Raw genomic sequence first — 21,098 nt, 5'->3', positions numbered from 1 at the left:
TTCTTTTACCACCCTGCCTCCCAGAGAGGGTATTAGTTGCATGGAAGGTTTTTTTCACTTAATTGAATTTCCTTAGGGTAACAAGCCTATGTGATTTTTGTAATAGTGATTGTAGTTTCCCTGAGGTTTCACCATGTAGAACTGTATTCAGAACTTACTCTGTGTCTCCACTGGAAAGAGCTGTCCACAGAAATCCATCATGCCTTCTAATACTGTAATCCTAGTCAGCCCAGGGAAATGTAGCCAGAATCTCAGGATGGAAAAGTGCTGCTAGTTCTCTTAAAGCCTATAAAAAAGTCATACAAGGAAAAATGAAGTTTAAAAAGGCTTGGGGAAGCCCTTTTGGAGAAAATTTGTTGGTTTAAGTAATCTTTATTTTTAGCTTTAATGTTACTTTTGTTTTGCTGCAGACTTGCATTGTGAAAATTAATTGTCAGGGAAGAGTAAGAAAATAGTGAAATGATCCAAGCCCTGAATTAGTGCCTTTATGGTTATAATTTTCTTTACTTTCAGTTGAGTTTCCCTGGCAGAGCTGCAAGGAAAGCTCTACCCCATTAAATAACAGAGTGTCCACAGTACTAAATACAAGCAGGTACGAGATCCTCTTTATATTTGCAAGCAACCCCTAAATTTTGCTGATGAACTCCTGGCATACTGTTAGCAAATGTTTCTAGAAGAGATGATATCTGACATAATTCTGTAGATATATACTAATTGTGCATTCATATATACACACAAACACACCCTTATATATATACACACATAACCCTATACCTATGCGTATAGGTGGACACTTTTAAACATTTGTCTCAGTAGGTAACAGTGGAATCTGCTGCATTCATTCCTGATTCCTTTGGGGATCTGAAATTTCAGGATCTGACTTCTTCTAAAAGGGACTCTCTAGATGTGTTGTTTCAAATGCTGGTTTAAATAAAAAGAAAAAAAAAAAACCAGCAGCCATACAGGACATCACAATAGCAGGTTAAATATAGACATGGATTACAGGGCCATTGTTTTCACTCCTGCTAAATAAGACAGTACTCTTAAAATGGAATGCCACTTGACCTTTCGTGTCTCATCGGTCCGTGATTGTATTTAACTGATGCGAGGAGGAAACATTTTCCCCCTGGAACTGTCCCCTGTTGATATGACGGTCGCTACTGCTGGGTCACACCATGCACAGGAGGCAGAAACCCGGCGCTCCAGAACACAAGAGGGATCTTGCAGCTCATGGAGGAGCTCTGTCCATGTCCCGCAATGACACGCGCTCTTTTTTCAACTTCTCTCAGCTCGTGCTCTCTGCTGGCCATCTCAAATCACCACCCGTGCTCAAACATTCAAAGATCACTTACTTTGAAGTGGAAATTCTTGATGTGCAAAGCAAGAAGCAGATCTGCATTGTGGACAAGGTGAGTGTATGATTCCAGCATGCTGGGGATGTGCCTGGTTCACGTGGTGCCGGTTCAGGGGCTCCGTTTTCACCCTGCTGTGGTCTTATTCTGTAATAGAAATACTTCCTTTCTTTTCTCTGGGAGATACTCAGAACTCCTCATTAGTCACAATCCTTGGCCATGTTTCTCCAGGATTTTTACAAATAATCCAACACTGATTTCTTTTAGACCTCCTGGCTGCTCTGCGGACTCAAGATATGTCTTTAGGGTGTCTCTTGACACTTAGATTACAGTGTTTATTTCAGAGCATGGTACTTAAATGTCTGCTTCAGAGTAGATATTCAGTTTTAATACATTTGTAAAGCTTAGCACCTCTGCAATGTTGTGGGTTCTTGTTGGTATCTAAATGTACTCAGCTGCGCCCTACTTATCAGATTGGGCAGGAACCTGGCAATTTAAAAAAAAAAAATATTTTAAACAAAGGGTCCTACCTAAAAGAGGCATTTTTTTTTAATAATGTGAATCAAAAAATATAAACTACAGTCAAATTGTATAAGTAGGATGAGAGGACTGGATAGGAAGGAAGTCTACAACACAGTAAACAACAGCTGAAAAAATGCTTCATAAATATTTACAGCACAGTTTTTGTGATTCATTGTCCCTCAGCAGAAAAGCTGGCCTCTTGTGTGCCATGAAAATGGGAATCCTAATCTATTTAGACTATAGGAATTTACAGTAACATAGTAGAATTTTGAGACTTACTGTTTTGCTAGAAGAAAAAATAAAAATAAAAGATTCACTTATCCTCACTGGCAACAGCTGGAACTGGTGGGTAAGTTTGCTTCAAATGTTTGATTTAATGCCTTTGAAATATGCAGGGTGGAATACTAACAGATTTCTAGTGTTCTTGATTGTTTAAAGGGTGTTTTGGCAATTTGCTTGCCTGGTTAAAGGTAAATGTCTCATTCGTTCATTCTTAATTGGGCAAAATATTTTTTGAGACTTTTTTAATCTAGCTGAAGGGGAAACATGTACAAAATGTTCAAACAAATATGATGAATATTAATACCAGTTCTAATGATAGTGTTTGCATTATTTAATTCACTGAGTGATATTTACACAGTTATAAAAAATGGTTATCTAAATACTATACTGAATTAGGTTTCAATCCAAAAAAAGACTGAGTCTGTTTCTTATCTTAAGCTTTCCTATAGTGTCATTAAAAGAAATATATCAACCGAAACAGTATTAGGCGAAAAGCCACCTTTCAGGAATCCTTCCATGATACATGGAAGAACTGTAGTCTATTGGGACAATCGCAGACCTGCGTTTTAAGGTTTACTCTGAATTTTGATGAGCCTGAACATTTTCTACACCTTCTCCAAACCATGGACTCTGCCCCTGTAGCAGTGAAAAGAGGCTTACAAGTGCTGATTGCGAAGTATCCCCTCTATATAGAGGTAAAATACACGCAGAAGAGCAATAACAACTGTAAACTGAAAGCGTCTGCTCGGGCATCTATGTTCAATTTACATGGCCATGGCCAGCAGCATAGATCTTTTTTTATTTTACTTTTTTTTTGGCACAGTACCAAGGGATTGGTGCAAGTATAGTGCAAGGCTGAGATTTCCAAGACTGCCTAAAGAATTTGGATTTTGAATGCACATTCACCTGGCTAAGTCCCTTAATTTGCTGTGATAATCCCTTCCTAAGGCAACCTTGAAGGTACAATAGTTGATTTCCTTACTTCTGTGAACACTTGTTAGTGTTGGTGAACTTCTTTTCAGTTGATTATTAGAGCAAACAGGAGACTATTTTACTGGATTATGCATAATCTTCTGCTTAATTAAAAATAACATTGATACAGACCCAACATGACACTTCTAATGCCTGTTTTCTGTTTGTAAGATAATTATGATTAGCTTCATTTCTCAGGGTTGCATGTAATTATTACTTGTCAGGGTAGGAGAGAATAGGAACCATAGATTTTAAAATGTATGTATTTACACTCTTATTGCATATTGTTAGTAGTTCAGACTATTATGATTTAGAAAATACATTTGTAATATTCTCAGATTAATAAATCTAAAGGGAAAAACTGTATTATAATGATGGAGAGAAGACCCCTTTCTTTCTCCACCTAATAGAAACTCAGTCAGAGCGATGAGATGATTAATGTTATGTGGTTAAATACCAGTCACTGTTTCCAGAGTGTTAAATTCTATGAGAATCTTGCATATGCATATAAATCTTATTCAGATTAGTGGGAGCTCTGTAAAGTCTGCAAAATTATAATACATCTAACTAGTTTTGGTATTTAGAAAGAAAAAATGTCTTGTGCTCAGTGCAGTGTCAGGGGTTTAGAAGAGGTGTGTTTGGCTGTGTGATTTTGAGCAATCAATTGACATCAATAGGCTTTGGATCCAGCATAAGTAACTGTGAATTAATTATCCATCTGTAAAATGAAATTAACCTTATTTCCTTTGGCGTTCTTACCCATCTTATACTTTGGGGAAGGAACAGTCACTTATATTAATTGAACTGAGTGGTTACTATAAGGTCTTGATTGTCTTTAAGATTGGTTTAAAGGAACAGAATAAATACATATTTGCCTGGTTTTTAAGCCTGCAAGATACGTTCACATCATACTGTAGGCTTTTGCACAGTCAGGAAAGGCAGAAAAAAAATATTGGAAGAAAGTAGTAGAAGAGGAAAACCTCAGACATTTTGTCCCATAGTCATCCCCTCCAGGAGCTGGGTCTTGAAGAAAAATACCTGATCTTGCAAAACTTGGAGTACATTCACAAGAGTCAGCGACACTGGCAGTTCATTTTGTACATGCGTACTTTGAACATAAAATTCTTTATAGGAGTATAATTTCTTTTATTGAATATTGTCAACCTGCTCTGGGGACTTTCTCTGCTATGGATATGACATTATGCAGGTAGTTTGGTGCACAAAAGCTTTTCCAGCGAATTACTTAAAGAATTTAAAAGAAATAATAGCAGTGTGAGATCTTTTTCCCCAGATTTGCTCTTGGTACAGAAATTAATTCTGAGGTGAGATGTCACGGAGAAGAGGCTTCAGATTTTGGGGGTGGGAAGAGAAAGGATAAAACAAAAACCTGTCTCAAAATTTTTTTCCAGTTATTCTACAAAATGTCTCCAAACTACTTCTGGCAGGACAGCAGGCACCAGTGATTCATAGACAAAAAGGGGCTATCTTTGACAGTTGGAAAAGGGCTTCAAGAAGGAGTTTGTAGGGAAAGCTGATTTAAACCTAGGCTACAACCTCATCCATCTGTCCTTAAAAGCAGTATATAAATGCTCAGAGGAGGTACCCTGGGACTGTACTCCTGTGAGCAGAGGTATCCAGAGGCAGCAGGGGAACAAAAGGCACTGACGTGTCGAAGGGATGTACGAGCGGACTCCTGCTCTGTGCACTGCCTCAGAGAGGGCAAGAGTCCAGGCGTGTGGGTCCGTTTGAATGAGCGAGTCCTGGGCCTTCCTTCCTTCCCCTGGTGCTCTCAGGCGCAGCCTGGCTCGGCTGTAGGCAGAGCATCTTGCCTGACCTGAGGTCCATCTACGGCCCCGGAGAGGATTTCTCAATACAGAAAGGTGTTTACCCAAGCAGTCAAAGGCCTTACAAGAGCTGCTGGCTGAAAGCCACAATTAGGCAAATTTAGCCAAGGAATTTGGCCCATATTTTGACAGTCAGTCAAGGGGTGATAAGTAACACTTGGGCATCTTGTCAGTCAATCTTCAGTCTCTTCAATATGCAAATCAATACAGCATTTAAAAAAAAATGTTCTGTAGTTGAAACATGAGTCATACAGGTTTCTTGCTCAAGGATTGAAAGAAGTATTCAGCAAGGAATAAATCTCTTCTTTGGCCAGTGTAGAACAGCAGGTGAGCCTGGATGATCACAAGTCCCTTTTTTCTTCACAATTTATTAATTTCTATGGATGAAATTCCTGTCTGTCTGTAAAGAGGAGAAATATTTTCGGTGAAAAAGAGTCCCAAAATGTCTAAGGATTTTGGCTGCCATATTACTTCCAAAAAGCTATAGAAAACAACAGAACATGCAAAATTCAAGTCTTAAAAATGAAAGAAAATAATTCCTTTTTGTATTTTTAAACAAATAATCCACATTTTTCGTCAGCCACAACTTATGAAAAATACATAGCCACTCAAAAACAGTTTTACTTGTGCATTATTCCAAAAGCCTGACGTAGGTTACTTTTAAAGTTATCGATGTGTAGTGATTTGATTTATAAATGCTGTTAAGGCAACTCATAACTGTTTCTGTTATAGCATTCATTGTATAATATTTTTTTCTTCAAATTAACTTGTAGTAAAATGTATTTTCCCACAAACACAGTGCAATGTAATTAATTTTGCATGAGTTGCTTTTAAGGCAGAAAGTGTTGCACAATATAGTTTTTACAGAATAAATCACCTTTGGGGAAACCAGCAGAGAAAGCTTTTTCCCATCAAAAGCCTCAGAGCTCAGTAGTTTTGTGCTGTATTATTTTGCAAGTTAAGCTATAAGCAGAGGTGCAAACTCAGGTTTTGGCTGCTATGCAGTGTTCCTTCTTTCCAGAAAACTTAAGAAGAGAACAGAAGAGAGCTTGCTTCCTCAGGTGTGCAGGGAAGAGCCTCTTTTCTTGATGGGCTGCAAAGATGATGGAAGCTGCTTTCCTACTGTCCCCTAAACCAGTCCTCCATGCACCCAGTGCCCTCTCGCACTGAAATGTCTTTGGAAAACACGGTTACTGGTAGTTGAATATTTGCGGTTAACGATATATACTGTAGGAACATTTAACTATATGTCTGTGAGTGTAGACGTGCCGTGGATGCCTACAATGAAAGTCACATGAACATTGTTACTTTTCTTAAATTAAAGGACCTTGCGTAGGGCCTGCCATTTTGTTACACATTTTTGTCTCCCTCAGCATAACATAAGTCTATGCATCAGTCCAGTCAAACTTTTCAGCAGGGTCTGTTGCAATAGGACAAGGGGTAATGGTTTTCAACTGAAAAAGGGTAGGTTCAGACTAGATATAAGGAAGAACTTTTTCTCAATGAGGGTGAAGAAACACTGGCACAGGTTGCTCAGAGAGGTGGTAGATGCCCCATCCCTGGAACCATTCAAGGTCAGGTTGGACGGGGCTCTGAGCAACCTGATTTGGTTGAAGATGTCGCAGCTCATTGCAGCAGGATTGGACTAGATGACTTTTAAAGGTCCCTTCCAACTCAAACTATTCTATGTTTCTATGACTCTATATACAACTCTTCTTGCTAATAAATATTACATAGTATATGTATTACAACATCTTTTGCCAAAGATTAATTAGGGCTTATTCTGATTACTCTGGCAGGCTTGTCTGTCTCTGAAGGAGTTCACAAGCATTTTTGTTTGTAAAACACCTAAAACAATAGTGTCCTTGTATCTGTACATGATGGCATAGCAATACAATGGATTTAGATTGGCATGACAGCAAAATGAGATACATGCAGAAACGGTATCTCCAGTATCGGAAATCTGTTATTCTTGCCTGTGGGTTGCAGATTTGTCACGGAAGGTGAGCAGCCAAGAACAGTCATCACCAGCTCTCTTTTGCATAGTCACCTCTAGGAAATAAAAATAACTTCTCACATCATGACTTGGAACTTAGATATACCACATTCATTTTAGCTGAGCAAATGCAATCGCTGAAGTAGGCAATGAAACTCTGCAAAGGAACTCTGCAGTACCAGGACACCATTGCCTTTTACATCAGGCTCTCCTCATCTGCTTCATTCTAGGGAAGTATAGTAAAAAAGTCCTTTACCAGGAAAGAAATTAATATATTCATTGCCTTGTATAGTCTTTTTTCCCTTAAATCTTGCAATTATAATATTTCACTTCACAGGACTCTATATTCTTCCATGTGGAGAATGAGCAGAACCTGTGCACTTCCACAGCAGCCTCATTTCATGCATAGGATTTTTAAGATCATCATCTTCTCATTCAAGCAGTCTATCACTAATGGTCTTGCCTCTGATGCCAAAGATGCCCAAAGGGACTGAATAACCAGCTATGTCAAAGGAGGGGGCTTTCATTGTAAGACCACATGTTGATGCTGAGTCCCACAAACTAGGGATTCCCACAGCGATAGAGGTGAAGGAACACAGAAGACATAAAACTAGCTGGATGTAGGCTCATTGCTGTGGAAGTCTTCTGTTTTACTTCCTTTTGGAAGGAGGAATTCATGGTGTCTTATGTGTTTTACTGTATGTTTTCACAGCATCTAGCACAACAGGGATCTGGTCCCTGCTGGGAGGCACTGCAAGAACATACATTACATTTACAAACATGTTTTAAAGTCTACGCATTTTCTTGCCTGTAAGAATAGAATCTTATGCCTGGCACCCCCTCCCCACCCCCCTCCAGCACTGGAGGTGATGTGACAGGAGTATTTTCTTCCTCAGTTATTAGTTACATTTGGTAAAGTAGGTAAACACACTCAAATTCTGTTGAAGCAATGCATTACACTCATTTCTTCCTGCTGTACTAGAAATTCACATCATTTTAACGTCATTATATCTACAGATAGTTTCAGATGAAAAAAGGCATCTAGACATATTAATTTCTGCTTGCTCTTTGCTGTCACCATTCTTATTTCAATATGGCTTTTTAAATGGAACACCTAGAGAAATGGCCTTTGATTTATCCAGAAGAGAGAGACTGGGGAGGGGAGAAGCTGGTAACTTTAGGGCATTTAGCATTTGTAAAGGGATAATTTAAAGAATTACAGAAGACTAATGCTCTGCAGATGCTAATTTTAAAATCTTAGAAGTGCCTTTAAATGACAGGTTTTATACATCTCTTATTCTAGATAGAAAAGTCTAAGCCTGGGGGAAAGAAAGAGAAAGTGAAATATAATAAATGATCCAAAAAATTAAAGCTTGATTCAAAGTTCAGTGAAAACAAGAGAATGAATTCTTGAGACACCAGTGGTGCTCCAGCTTTTCATGAACACAAGCCATTCTGTCCAACAGTAAAAGCCAGCTATGCTACCAGAGCAGTGAATATTGCCAAAAGTGTATCTGTAGAGACAGATTCCCAGACAGTGTGAAAATGTTCTCTTTCCCAAAAAAGTTATGACATTTTACCTCAGCTGCATATTTGCCTTATTGCATCATAATAGATGATTGCAAATTATGAATGTACTGGAGCAATGTAAGACTATAGGAAGCTGTAGGTGTTAGTCTAATAGTTAATCAGCAGAACCCATGATGGAAATTTAGGTGTATAATGGCATCTTATATAAGCATTATTGTAGCATTAAAATGCTCCTGCCCGTGGTTTATTGGTCCATCAGAACATGCTTCAGGTTCTTTCTGGAATCAGACCTGTGATTCTTCACAAAAAATACCTAAGCCATGTAGTAATGGATCTATAAATATCTAGCAGTATAAATTAATGCTATCATTATAACATACCTGCCTACATTTAAACAATTTGGGATTTTAAAAAGTCCTTAAAATGCAAGCTTTCCTTTCTCTAATACATACAGCTCCTGTGCTACAAGAGAACAAATTGTGGCAGTCAGAGAATCTGTACCAGAAGTACAGCACGCATCTCTTCATTGCACTTGGTATTGTGAAAAGTATTTAGATTTCTAACTGACCTGATGATGTCTAATTGTTCTCATATATCACCTTTGTTTCCCATTCCTTTCTGCTTCTCAGCTTCATACTTCCCCTCAGGGACCACAGAGGCTTGCTGTCTCTCCATCTTTGCCTGCCTGCTCTCCTCAACATAACTTTGGACCCACTGGCCAAATTTAAATAATTTAAATACATCTGAAAGAGAGAAAAGAAAAAAAAAAAAAAGCTGCAAAGATTACCTAGCTCCTGCTTGCCTCACGGGAGGTGGTGGCTGGGCAGCAGGGTGTTTCAGAGCAGGGAGCACAGGCGGGGTGCAGCCTTCGCCCCTGCTGTACACCAGTAGCCGGCTGTCAGCTCAACATGCGCAGTCCGATGGGCAATCGGCAAGTGCGCGGCAGCAACACAGACCCACTTTCTTGCCCAGTGGCAAGAAATCCCCTCCATCATGGGAGACAGAGAAGGGATATGGGGCAGCTGGAAAGGGCTTTGAGGTCCTTTATTAGTAGAAAGTAAGGCTTTATTACCCCTGCTACTCATAGAACTGCTTGCTTTGCCAATACATGTTCTCCTGTGAATTTTCTTTTGAGTTGGTTGACCTCACTCTTGCTTTTTCTTTTCATACAGTCCCCCAAATAGTTTGTGACCATCCTGTACTAAGTATTAGTGGAGTTTCTTGTGTGCTCTGCTTGATTTTAAATATTAGCAGTCTGCATAGGTATAAAAGAGCAAACATAAACCTCTACAGCCATTTGATAGAAAAGGGAAGACAGATTCAGAGAGATTTCACAGCTAAGCTATATACTTAATCTGTGCTAGGACTGGCAATCAAAATCCAAACAAAACCCTAAACTTCACTTTCTTCCTGAGAACAATTGGTCAAAAATATTTTTTCTTTTTTAAAAAGTGCATATCCCAAATATTGTTTTCTTTGCAAATTACAGTGAAAATAATATTGAATCTTTGATGAGTAAATTTGGTAAAGATTGTATTAGAAATTAATTTTGGAATTTTCAATCTGTTATGACACAATAAATATTTCGTTTCAAGCACAATTTTTTTACAATTCAATAGTACATTTATTTGAACATTATTTCCTGTTGGGTTATTTTCCATGGCATGAGAGCCATGTGTTATATTACTTTACACTCTCATGATTGATATGTCATAAAATAATGCAAAAGTAATGAAAGTTCCATATGATAAGAGTAAAAAGAAATGAAAACAACACAACGAAATGAATTTTCAGCATGTTCCTGAAGCAGGATTTTAAAAAAAAACACCACATTTTCTATCTAATTTTAAAAATTTGAAGTCAACACAAATTAACACATCCAGAGTTTTTCCAGAACAATTCCATTCCCTTGCTAGAAAAGAGTTGTGACAGAGGCTTCCTGACTGGTTCTGCTGTTAACCTCTCAAGGTGAATACAGCAATCTTACTTGCTTCGTTTTAACAAAAGGTCAGAAGGCACGGAGGTACACCAATTCTAGTCAGATTTTCTCAGAAATAGGTGAACATGGTGAATTCTGTAAATAGGGATGGCCTGCACGCCTTCTGTCTGCTAATGGATTGTGTTCTCTTTACTTACACTCTTTTCTTTAGCAGAGAGAGAAAAAGCTCTTTCTAGTGCCAGGCACGTTTTCAGAAAATTTCTTGCAAACGAGAGGATTTTTTTTAATATAAGTACTCAGCTAGCAGTACAAAAACAATATAACATCTTTAGAAACAAACTTGGCCAGTGTAAAATGGCATGACTGCACCCGGAAAGCATGTGGTTATGTGTATTCTTAGATAATTTCACCCATAGTCACTGGAAATATTAGTCAGTTGGATTATCTCATATGCCAAAGTTCACGTGACCACATAATAATCTAGGAGGTCGTTAAGCGATACAGCCCTCTACTCATGTGTACATGAACCGACTTGAGCTAAAACCATGGTTCTGAATACCTCCAGTTTCTGGAAAGACTGGCTTGGGATCGGAGCTAGCTGTTTGGTAGGCAGTTCACTGCAGTCTGCCGAGTAAAATATTAAATTCTATATAAAGCCTTTGTGTAGTTGCTGACAAGACTTGTCTATATGTAGCTACTTCTATGTCATTTCCACGGTGAGCTCATCTATTTATATCTCTTTGGACATGACCAGCACACTGGTTCACCAACTAACAAGAGAGCAGTGTGGGACACACTGAGGGAGGCTACAGTAAAAGGGTACCCAATTTTTAATACTGTCTTTCAAAATTAACAACAAGAAAAAGTAATCTGATCTAGAAGCCAAATTCACAAAACATGGAGATCAATTAGAACAGGTGTTTTCCTGATTAACTTTCTGTGAAATGCTGCTGCTTTCTAATAATACAATGTGGCCCCAAAGCAAGGACAGGGTGCAAAAGCAGTAATGAAGAAGTATTTGTTGAGTGCTGGATTTGGAAATTACCTGGCTTTCCCAATAGCTGGTTATCTGTTTTGGGGTCAGATCCTCAGCTGCAATAAGCTGATGTCACCCTTTTGAACAAGTTTACCCTGGCTGAAGTTGGGGCTGTCTGTGGTTAGTGAGCAGCTGGGGTGGCAGAATTTCTGAATTTCTGCTATTACGGAAAACAACTGCCTATTGGAAGGTAGGTGACTCAGCAGTGCAGTGGTACTGACATGTAACAAAGGGAAAAATATTCAAAGGGAAGTGTTGAATGAAAGATCACTTATTTGCTAAAATTCTATTATTCAAATTTTTATTGATATTCTGCTAACCTCTAACCCCTAAAATAATCCTTTAGTGCAGGAACTGTGTGATGAAATTACATACAGACCACCAGATTTGTTGTAATTCCTTGACTTACAAATGTGAGAGAGGTATGAAAGGCAGTAACTATCTGATTAGCTTGCATTCACAAAAGGCAGTATTAAGTTCCTATAATGTCTTCCATTTAGTGCTCTTCCTTGAGTCATAGCCTAAGTTACTAATGTGGTATTTTAAATCTTAAAAAGAAATGAGATGCTTTGTGCATTGCTGCATAAAAGAAGGACAGAACTGGAATGGATGACCCAGAAGGTCCTTTATTCTTGAATTTTTAAAAAATGAAAAGTTGCCTCGAATGGAAAAGTAAAAAATATTTTTACTATGAAGGTACAGGAAAAACAGGATTAGAGGTTTTTAAATCATCCTTTTCTGCATGAAAGGTGTAATGAATGCAACCCACACCTGTAAAAGCTTCATTTCTTTATAACATTTTTTTGTTATAAAAAAGAGAAAGAGACTTCTTCTTTACTTGAAGAAAAAGTAGTCTTGAACCTTACACATGACAGCAACGTACTAGAAAATTAATTATATCTGGTGCTAGACTACAAGTTAAGAAGTTGCAGGGAAAACTAGCTTGACCATCAGACATAGAAGATATGTGCCGAGTAAGAGGTGTTTTGAAATCTGTCTTGTTTTAAATAAACTAAGGGTGGTCTTTCACTCTGTTTTCCCTTTGAGTATTTAAAAAGTGCTGAGATAGAGGAAAAGGAAGGTTATAACACTTTCAGAAATAATTTAAAAGACTAAAAGGAGAGTAACATAATAATTACAGTGAGATGTTCCAGGGTGTTTTATTCAGTTAACACAAAGGGTAATAAGAGCAGATGCTGTTCCAGTCCTTACAGTTCTTTAGTTTGTATTGATGTACAATGAAAAGAACAAAAGATAATTAATGGTCTACAAAGAGGACACTCTTAGTAGTAAGCTGACATCTCAGCATCCATCTTCACATTGATCAATATTAGAAACTATAACTTCACTGGTTGTTTTACGAGGTCTTTAAAAAAAAGGACACAGAATTATCAAGAACATAAAAAAATGTATTTCATTCTTTTGTGGCTATAGCCTCATTATTCTGCCCGGGAAAGGACACCGCGGTTCCTCTATGTCGCAGCCCATTCTGAAGAGAAAGGTACTTGTGGTATTTTTCAACTTGCGATCTGTGTAGTTTGTCTCAAGTGGAAGGCTCCTTCCCCTAAGCCATCTGGCCCATAAAGCAAATGCCTCCCCGTCCTCCTGGCTGGACGTGCGCTCCAGGCCTGCGTAGTGCAGCGTGGTGCATCTAAAGGTAGATGTTGCTAAGAAGGACTGGACTAGAAATTTTGCACTGATTGACAGGAACGCTGCCCTGAAGTCAACACATAGTCATGAGTGCAAGAGATAGAGACCATGGGCTCTGTTTTGAGTTAGCACTGCTCTGTCAGCATGCTAAGCTTGAGTCTTTCAGCTTCCCTGGACTTAATCAGATGATCAGTTCTCCAATGCATGGGTTGGCCCTGGCTACTCTTCCCCATAACCAGGCATGGTGAGATGCTGATGTCCTGCAGGGATGCCGGTCCTGCGGTAATGCAGCTTATACTGTATTTAGAAAGCCAGATCATCCTCCATCACACGGGAAAAGACCATCCCTGTCCTTGAAAAGCCCTGCACACCTGCCCCATGCTAGGACACCTGACAGAATTTGGTCTGCAGTCTTGTGTGCCGTGTAGTTGTTGCCAGCTGTTATCTGACAGATTCTGGGCTCCAGACCACACAGGTGTGAGATTACAAGGTGTGAGAAAGTAATTTCAGATATTTTTAGAGGTTTAGAAAACATAACACCCCCCCATCTCGTGTATTCAAGTCCACAGAGGTTGTACACATTACCAGAAAAGGCTTCTTTCCTTTTTGAACTGCTGCTTCTATTGTTCCCTGTAGCTAGGAAGAAAAGGGACCCAGCTGGCATCAGGAACTCCAAGGGCAATGTCCCTTTCCTGGCCCAGTAATGTTCAACAAGATTTGGGTGCAACACAGACCTTGGTGATGTTAGGAAGGGGGAAAAGGTACATCCTTGGTTTCAAGGAGCCCAGCCCTTGATTTGGGTGGAGTTGGCATCGCTTAACAGACGCATCAGAAAAACAAGCCAGGGTTTAAATGGAGATTCACTTACAGCAGTTTCTTCAAATAAGGACTTTTCCAATGCCCAGTAAAACCTTCTGTAACTGTGGAAAAGAAAGTGTTCTCATCTAAACCCAAAGAAAAAGCTAGGAAAAATATGAACTTTACATATCATTTAGCACAGGTGTCATTTTACAGCTTTAGATCATTGAAATCTGTATTGAGCTCTCTGCCTGTTCATGTTATTACTGGAAAGAAGTTGGCCTACTCCTAAGCACTAATGGCACATATGTTCTATATTTGTGTGGGGTGTCAAATTGTATAAGATCAAACCTTTTCTTTCTGTACTGATTTGTTGCTTTTGAGTCAGCTATTTTATTTTCTTACATCAGTATTTCTCAGTCTTTTCAGCAAAACAGCCTATGTTAAGGTGCTGACTGATCTCTACTAGCAGAATTTCTTACGTTCTTCTCTGTTTTTTTGCATGGTTATTGTCACAATTCACTAACATCACTAATAAGTAAAATAGATAGATAGATAGATGGATAGATAGATAGACAGATAGATAGATACATATCATTAATCACATTTGGAAGAAGTGGGTGATGGTGCCAAGATCAAAGCAAGGCTCAGTAAGTCAATTAATGCAATGAAACAGGAATTGGATTGCCCAGAAAACCCCATAGAAGTCTTTAGGTGGGAAGAGACAGACAACTTTCCGCAGAGCAGAACTGCTAGGTTCCTGTGTAACTGCCAAGGAGGCTACCTCAGGAAACTGCCGCACTCTGGTTAGACTGAGGGAAGCTGAAGATCGGGTAAACCAGGTGATGAGTGCCCAGCCAGGGAAAATAGTACCATGGCTGCTTCTCTACCTCAACCCAAAGAAATTCTGCTGCTCCTCAGGACTTTGCTGTAAGTCACCACCACTTCATATGATTAGCCTATGCTGTGCAGATGCCTAAAGCCTCCAGGGAAGGTGTTTTTTTGCATTCTGCTGTCTGACTGCAGTGATGAGGTTTCTCACTAGAGCCAAAGCAGATCCCCATAGTTAAGACACAGTTCCATTTATTGTGCTTAAATGAACAATACAGAATATTAAATCAATGTCAATTGCAAAGGGATGGTGGTGTTAAGACCAGACCCATACCTCTTGCCATCTTGATCTCACGCTGAACATACTACTTCTTGTAGTGTTCAATTGCCTTTCTTTGTAAATGCAAGGTACTTCGAAGTCTTTTGCTCTAGTAAATTCTCTGTTTCTCAGATACTTTGTACAAAGTGTATTAAGAAATCAATATACATAATAAAACAGCCTAAACTGCCTGCAGACTGCCATCTAACACGGTGACACCTGAATTGCTTCAGTGCACATGAACAACAGCATGCAGAAGCAGACTCATTTCAGGCAGAAAGGACAGAACCTGCCACCTTTGCTACTGGCCCCTCAGGAAAACCCTTTCATGTGTCTAAGAGATGTGCTTGAACCTAACTTTAAAGCTAACCCTTCAAGTTGTCCAACTGGTTTGATCCTGGGGGCAGTTTGCCTGAAGAAGGGAATGAACAAGCTTTCCCCCTTGACCCTTGGAATGGTACCCTTCCATTGGTCACACAGAGGTGGTCCAGGTAATGTGTAACTCAAATGTGGACAATCCTTAATAACATATCAACATGTGAGAGGAAATTTGCTGATTTGCTTCATTATTGCCTAAGGAACTTGCAGAAAAATTGAATCAAAAGTTCATTGGAGGAGGGGAGAAAGGATCCCAGAGTGAAGACAACAGAAAAACTAATCTGCATGCATTTTGTTTTCTTTTCCAGGTACCCCCATCATCTACCCTTCTTGACGTGAAACACAAATTTCACAAAGCATGTAAGTACTATGCCTAGCAAGCCCTTCACCCTGGAGAAATTGTAAAATTTATTTTTCATGAAATCTCACACAAAAGCTGAGACTGACTTGACATCTCCAGTGCTAAATAAGAGTAGTGTTTGGACTACGGTTGTACTGTAGCTATCGCAGATGTGAGAGGCTGGAAGGAGAGGACTGCATAATTTATCACTGCTAGCCCATGAGGGGCAATACTTTTCTATCCTCTTTTTAACACTACACGGTGTCAATTCAAGACCACAACTGCATTTGCCCTCCCAGTGTTATATAAGATGAGCTTTGATAACATCAGACAGCTTCAAGCTGGTCATGAACAGACCATGTAAACCAAACAACTACTGTAGTGGGGAACTCGAGTGCAGAGTGATTAAATGACTTATCCGGGATTGTGCAGGCAATCTGACAGACTTCTCAACTGACTCAGCCACGTCAGGATCAGGGCAATCTCCCTTCCTTCTAGTACCACTTTTTTTTGTTTTTCATGTCCATGAAGAGGGGATAAAATAGTGGGGGAGAGGGTAATTTTTGCGTATACAGACTGCAGGTATGGACCTTGTACATGAGAAGAGGTGAGAGCAATAATACTTGAAAATCCCTCTTTCCTTCCTGCCAGAGAACAGAACAGTTTTGCTGTATGCTTCCTTTCTGCCTCCTTCCAGCCATGTGCCTGTAGCCCTTACTAGAGGGAGGTGGTTGGAAGGGTGGGAGAAAGAGCAATGAAAGCAGCTGAGCACCAAAGATTGATGGCATTTACCTTTACCGACTGAACTGCTGGTCAGGATTTTGGGGAGAGGGGCCAAATGTCCCTGAAACTTACAGGATGTATATGCCTGTATAGGGTGCCTTGAGTTCTAAAATACCAAAATACTGCTGTATCTGTGTTTGTAACTATGCCACCCTTTCTCCTGGACTGAGATATGTTTCTCACACTCCTGCCTGTGAGAAGTAAGGTGATATTTGTGATAAGGACTGGTAACCTTGAGTGTCACATGCATTTGAGACATGCAAGTCTATGCAAGGCCTATTAACTTGAACTGGACTTCTTAGAACTGCAGAGGTATTTAGTTGAGCAGAAATAGGTGCCAACAAGAATTGAGAGTTGGAAGTGAAGGCCAGAGAAACTCAAATAAGGAATGAGTTATTTGGTTCCAAGAGGCAGGATGTTTTACTGTTGGAGTAAGCATCTTGGTTGGTGGGCTTTCATTATTTTTACAAAAAAAGGTGTATTCAACTAAAGGCTAGATGCCTTTTGCAAAAAAAAGGTTTAGTCAGACACTAATACTCTGAGTTCAGAGAAGGGTAAGTAGAAGAAATATTATGCTTCTCTGTCCTTAGAATTTTGTAAAACACTAAAGCTGAAGGCTTCTCTGGTTGCACAAAGGTTCAGTTGATGAAGCAAAAGGCTGTTGACCTGACTGCTCTAAAACTATTTGTCTTCATTCCCTGTAAGGGTTTGTAAAATACAAAAGGGTAAAAGTTCAAAAATCCCACAGCTGAATATGAAAAGACTGAGTGCATAAGTTTTAATATTTCAGTAAGAATATGTCCTCCCATCAGTTTGTGAACTGCAGTGAATTTCTGCCTAGGCTCTCTTAAATCAATTGAAACTGGATTTATATTGATGCAGCTTAAATCAGTTGAAGATCGCTGGCACAGAGCTTTATGCCAATTTAACTGTAATGAGGTTTTTAATGGATTTGGGCTAAAATGGTGCAAGTCTGCGTATAAAGCCATTTTAATGGTGCCTGTTTTCATATTTAGAGATATCTTACTCCTCAAATACTCCCAGTGATGTAAGTGGAGCTAAGTATAAAGGAAGACAGTAAGCAATACAACAAAGGACAATGTGAACTGGAACTCTGACAGTACAGCGTTTCACAGCATGTGGAAGGGCTGGCATGTGCCTTCAATGTTTTTTCGGTTCTCAATTTTTTATGTCAATTCCTCCCATTCCCGGGAGTACACCATATCAGTGTCCTGTGTCCTTTCTTCCCATTCCATTGGGAATTCCAGCTCATTGCTTTGATCTCTCTTTTCTAGTTCAGCTTGGATGATGTTGTCTCATGAGGTTCCCCCCTCCTCCTCTTTTCCCACTTAAAAAGAACAAGCCTTCCCTTTTTTCTCTTCATATAGTTTGGAGGATGACAGCCAGTAGAATACAGTTCTTTTAGGCAAGAGCTGAGAAGGGGCTGAAGCTGATCTGTGGATGCCTTTGGTTAGTATGCTATTTTGTACTAGCTCATGCATTCATTTCTGTCATTTTGTGTGTGCCAGACTCACATGTTCCCCTATAATCTCTTGCTAAAACACACCCCTATGCACACCCCATTACAGTCTCCTTGTCTTCATACATTCTCCTTTGATCACCCATGCAATTAAACTTTCTCCTCAGCTGGTATCTTGTCAGCCCTTCAGTGAGAGGAACCCCTATGCGGCAATTTCACAAGCATCATCTCTGTCACTGATCAGCTTTCACTGCCTGATTCAAGAGAGGAGGAAAAAGACTGAATTATGAGCAATTCAGCAGCACAGAAGGCTATTAATCATTAAAATAAAAGAAGTGGGATGCAAGTGACACATAACATGTTACTGCTCAGTAGTTTCTAAGTCACTCAAACATTAGTTTGGATCTGTATTTCTACGAAAGGCAGAATATGGACTTAGAAGTCCAGGAACAAATACTCCTCAGCCTTTACATCAGCAAAACTGTCTCTACTGAAACAATGCTGGCAAAGCCTAACCCTGTGCTTTCTGTGGCACCGAGTTCAGGGAAGAAATCCTAGTTTTACCACTGGAGATTCAGAGATCTATGGAGAATAACCATTTAAGACAAACTGCAGCTTCCATGGAATTCAAAGGCTTTCTCTGGACTGAAGGCCACTGTTTTGAATTGGCCCCTCGTCGCTGTAGCCACTGCCCCGGTAGGGACCAGCAGCTCCGACCAGGGTCAGCACAGAACAGCAGTTTCCCTGTTGCAGTCTTCCAGCCATCAGCTCTACGGGGGCTTTCTGTAACAGATGTTAGATCCGGGCTGTCATGCTTAATAGCAGACATCACACCTACCTACCATGAATCTGTCTAATCCTTTTTAAACCTACTTACAGTTTTGACCTCAGCAAAATCCTCGGGGAAGGAGTTCCACAATATAAGTCTGTTGAGGACAAATGTCTACACTTCTACTGCTTGCTATCTTCTGCCTGAAATTGAGTGGCACCTGAGTGCCTGGGTGTTACTGGCCATCACACTGTATTATCTAAGGTATGGTCAAAGAAGCGTCAATCAAATTGGTGCTGTGCACTAGGTAACTTTACTACTATTTTCCTCATTCCTTTGGCTAGCTGGCAGAAGTAAAGGCAGAGGTGAAACCAAGCCAAAAACTAAGTGTATAAGAAGGAAGCCTCTTGTCCCATTTTCTCAGTTGCTTATAATGAGTTAGGTACCTGGCATCTTCTTTATTTATAAAGATTATGTTTTCAATGGAGAAATAAATACCTTGTACGCTAAACTTTGCAAGTTCTTGTCCTCGGCAATAACTCTTCATCTTTAATTTATTTTTATCTTTGCAAAATGTATTGGACTCGTGGAGGAGGAAATCTTACAAACAGAAAATGAAAAGCTGTAATAATAATGCTAATTCAAGTATCACATAACTAAAATAAAATACCTCTAGAACAGGTAATATAGTGGAATCAGTGATCATTAAATATTTTCAAGGTTACTGCACAAAAGTTGCTGAAAAAGCTCATGAAAGAAGAGGAAAAACAGAAAGGAGAGGGGGAAATAAGATCTCAGTAATACTGTAACAAAGTCATGGATGCAACCTCCTGCACAAGGAGGTAGCACAACTAGAGCTACTCTTAGAAGTCAGAAGAGTAAGCTTAGGGAGGCCCTCTTAGGTGGAAGGAACAGGCAGGGAAGGAAGGGCAAATTGGAGGAAGCCTGGCGATGGGTGGAAGGAAAAAGGGAAGTTGAAGAGAGAACTGAAAACATCATGTGCAGAGTATCCTGGTCTGAATAGGGCAATGAGGTGCTCAAGGAATAAGGAACATTACAAGCTGCCAGCTGTCCCAATAAAATATTAACTCCTAATCCTTCAGCTCTAAAATTGCAGGCCCCTTCATCTAAGCTGACAGATGTTATGTAGGACATTTAAAATTATCAATGCCAAAGAAAGTAAATCATTAAGAAAGCAATTGTCAGTAGATGGCACTCAAGAATAAACAGCATCATTTCTGGACATTATGGAACTTTAGAAATCTGCTATACCATCTTACAACTGCTTCTTACACATATTTCTATAGCGATCCTAGGGTCTATGTTCCCTGGAAAACCACTGAGATACTTTCTGTTGCTTTCCTCTAGAGAGAGGACAAGAAGACAGTGCAATTCCTTCTTCATGGTGGGGACCAATCTCTCTTTTATCCTTCTCCTTACAGGCTGTAGGGCACTGTGTTAGGACGCATTCATCTGCCAGGTTTTACCTACTGCTCTCATACTGCATGTTCCCCAGAAACCATAGGAGAACAGGTAACGCCTTAGATGTCATCACCCTCCAGACCACCTGGTCAGAGTATACGCTGTCTGACTGCCTGCACAAAAGCAAGATCAGGGGCTCCTGTGCAGACCCTTCCAACATGTCATTTCATCAGATCTGTCAAACACTCCCACTGACTTCCAAGTTCCTGGAATAAGATCTTTGCCACCTGATGCAAGGAGATACTGTCTCAGAGGACAAACATAAGCAGAAGTACCATATCACACTATTATTTTCCAGCTGCTTGGGAGGCCTATGCATATTCTCCCTCCTTCCCTTCTCAAAATGACCTGTTACTGCCTCCAGCTCACTCCTCCCTCCAGTTGCCTGTCAGTAGTGCTCAGCTCAGCCAGTGCTGAGCAGCTGGAAGGAGAGGAGCATTTTAAAACCAACAAGTTCTTGTTCGCCCAAAACCCTGAAGCAGATCTTCAAAACACAGAACAGCGGAAGCCAGGCTGGCCCGGTGAAGAGCAAGGGAAAGAATCTCTCGTTGCTTAGAAATTACAAGGCAAGCCTTGTGAGAGGAGCTTAAGGCACATGAAGTACTAAAACTAATCCTTTAGTGGAGGAGGTCCTCTTTCTTTTCTCCTTTCCAAAAGGTCTGCTAAGGGTTTTCATGCTGTGAATCTTCAACTTTCCTGTTTTTAATGACATCTGAGAGCTAGTCACATGATTCCAAGAGCAAGAGCTTGAGGAATAACTCCGTATTTTGCCAGGCCTGTGCTAAAACACAAGAG

At 39.9% G+C, this 21,098-nt stretch overlaps 1 protein-coding gene across 1 annotated transcript in view; it reads left to right on the top strand.

The window, feature by feature from the left end:
* Positions 1–523: 523 nt before the first annotated feature.
* The window catches only part of TECRL (trans-2,3-enoyl-CoA reductase like), a gene marked incomplete at its 3' end in the record, with an annotated part of 65,381 nt that continues 44,806 nt past the window's right edge, over positions 524–21,098 (top strand). Inside the window, exons 1-2 of the mRNA XM_081998756.1 lie at positions 524–1,409; positions 15,758–15,809. Coding sequence (XP_081854882.1) covers positions 1,176–1,409; positions 15,758–15,809 — 286 coding nt within the window. The 5' untranslated portion in view covers positions 524–1,175. The remainder of the gene's footprint in view (positions 1,410–15,757; positions 15,810–21,098) is intronic.

Source organism: Phaethon aethereus (assembly GCF_964289735.1).
Source record: "Phaethon aethereus genome assembly, chromosome: 4".
Classification (NCBI taxonomy): domain Eukaryota; kingdom Metazoa; phylum Chordata; class Aves; order Phaethontiformes; family Phaethontidae; genus Phaethon; species Phaethon aethereus.
This window is presented reverse-complemented; position numbering and strand designations above follow the sequence as displayed.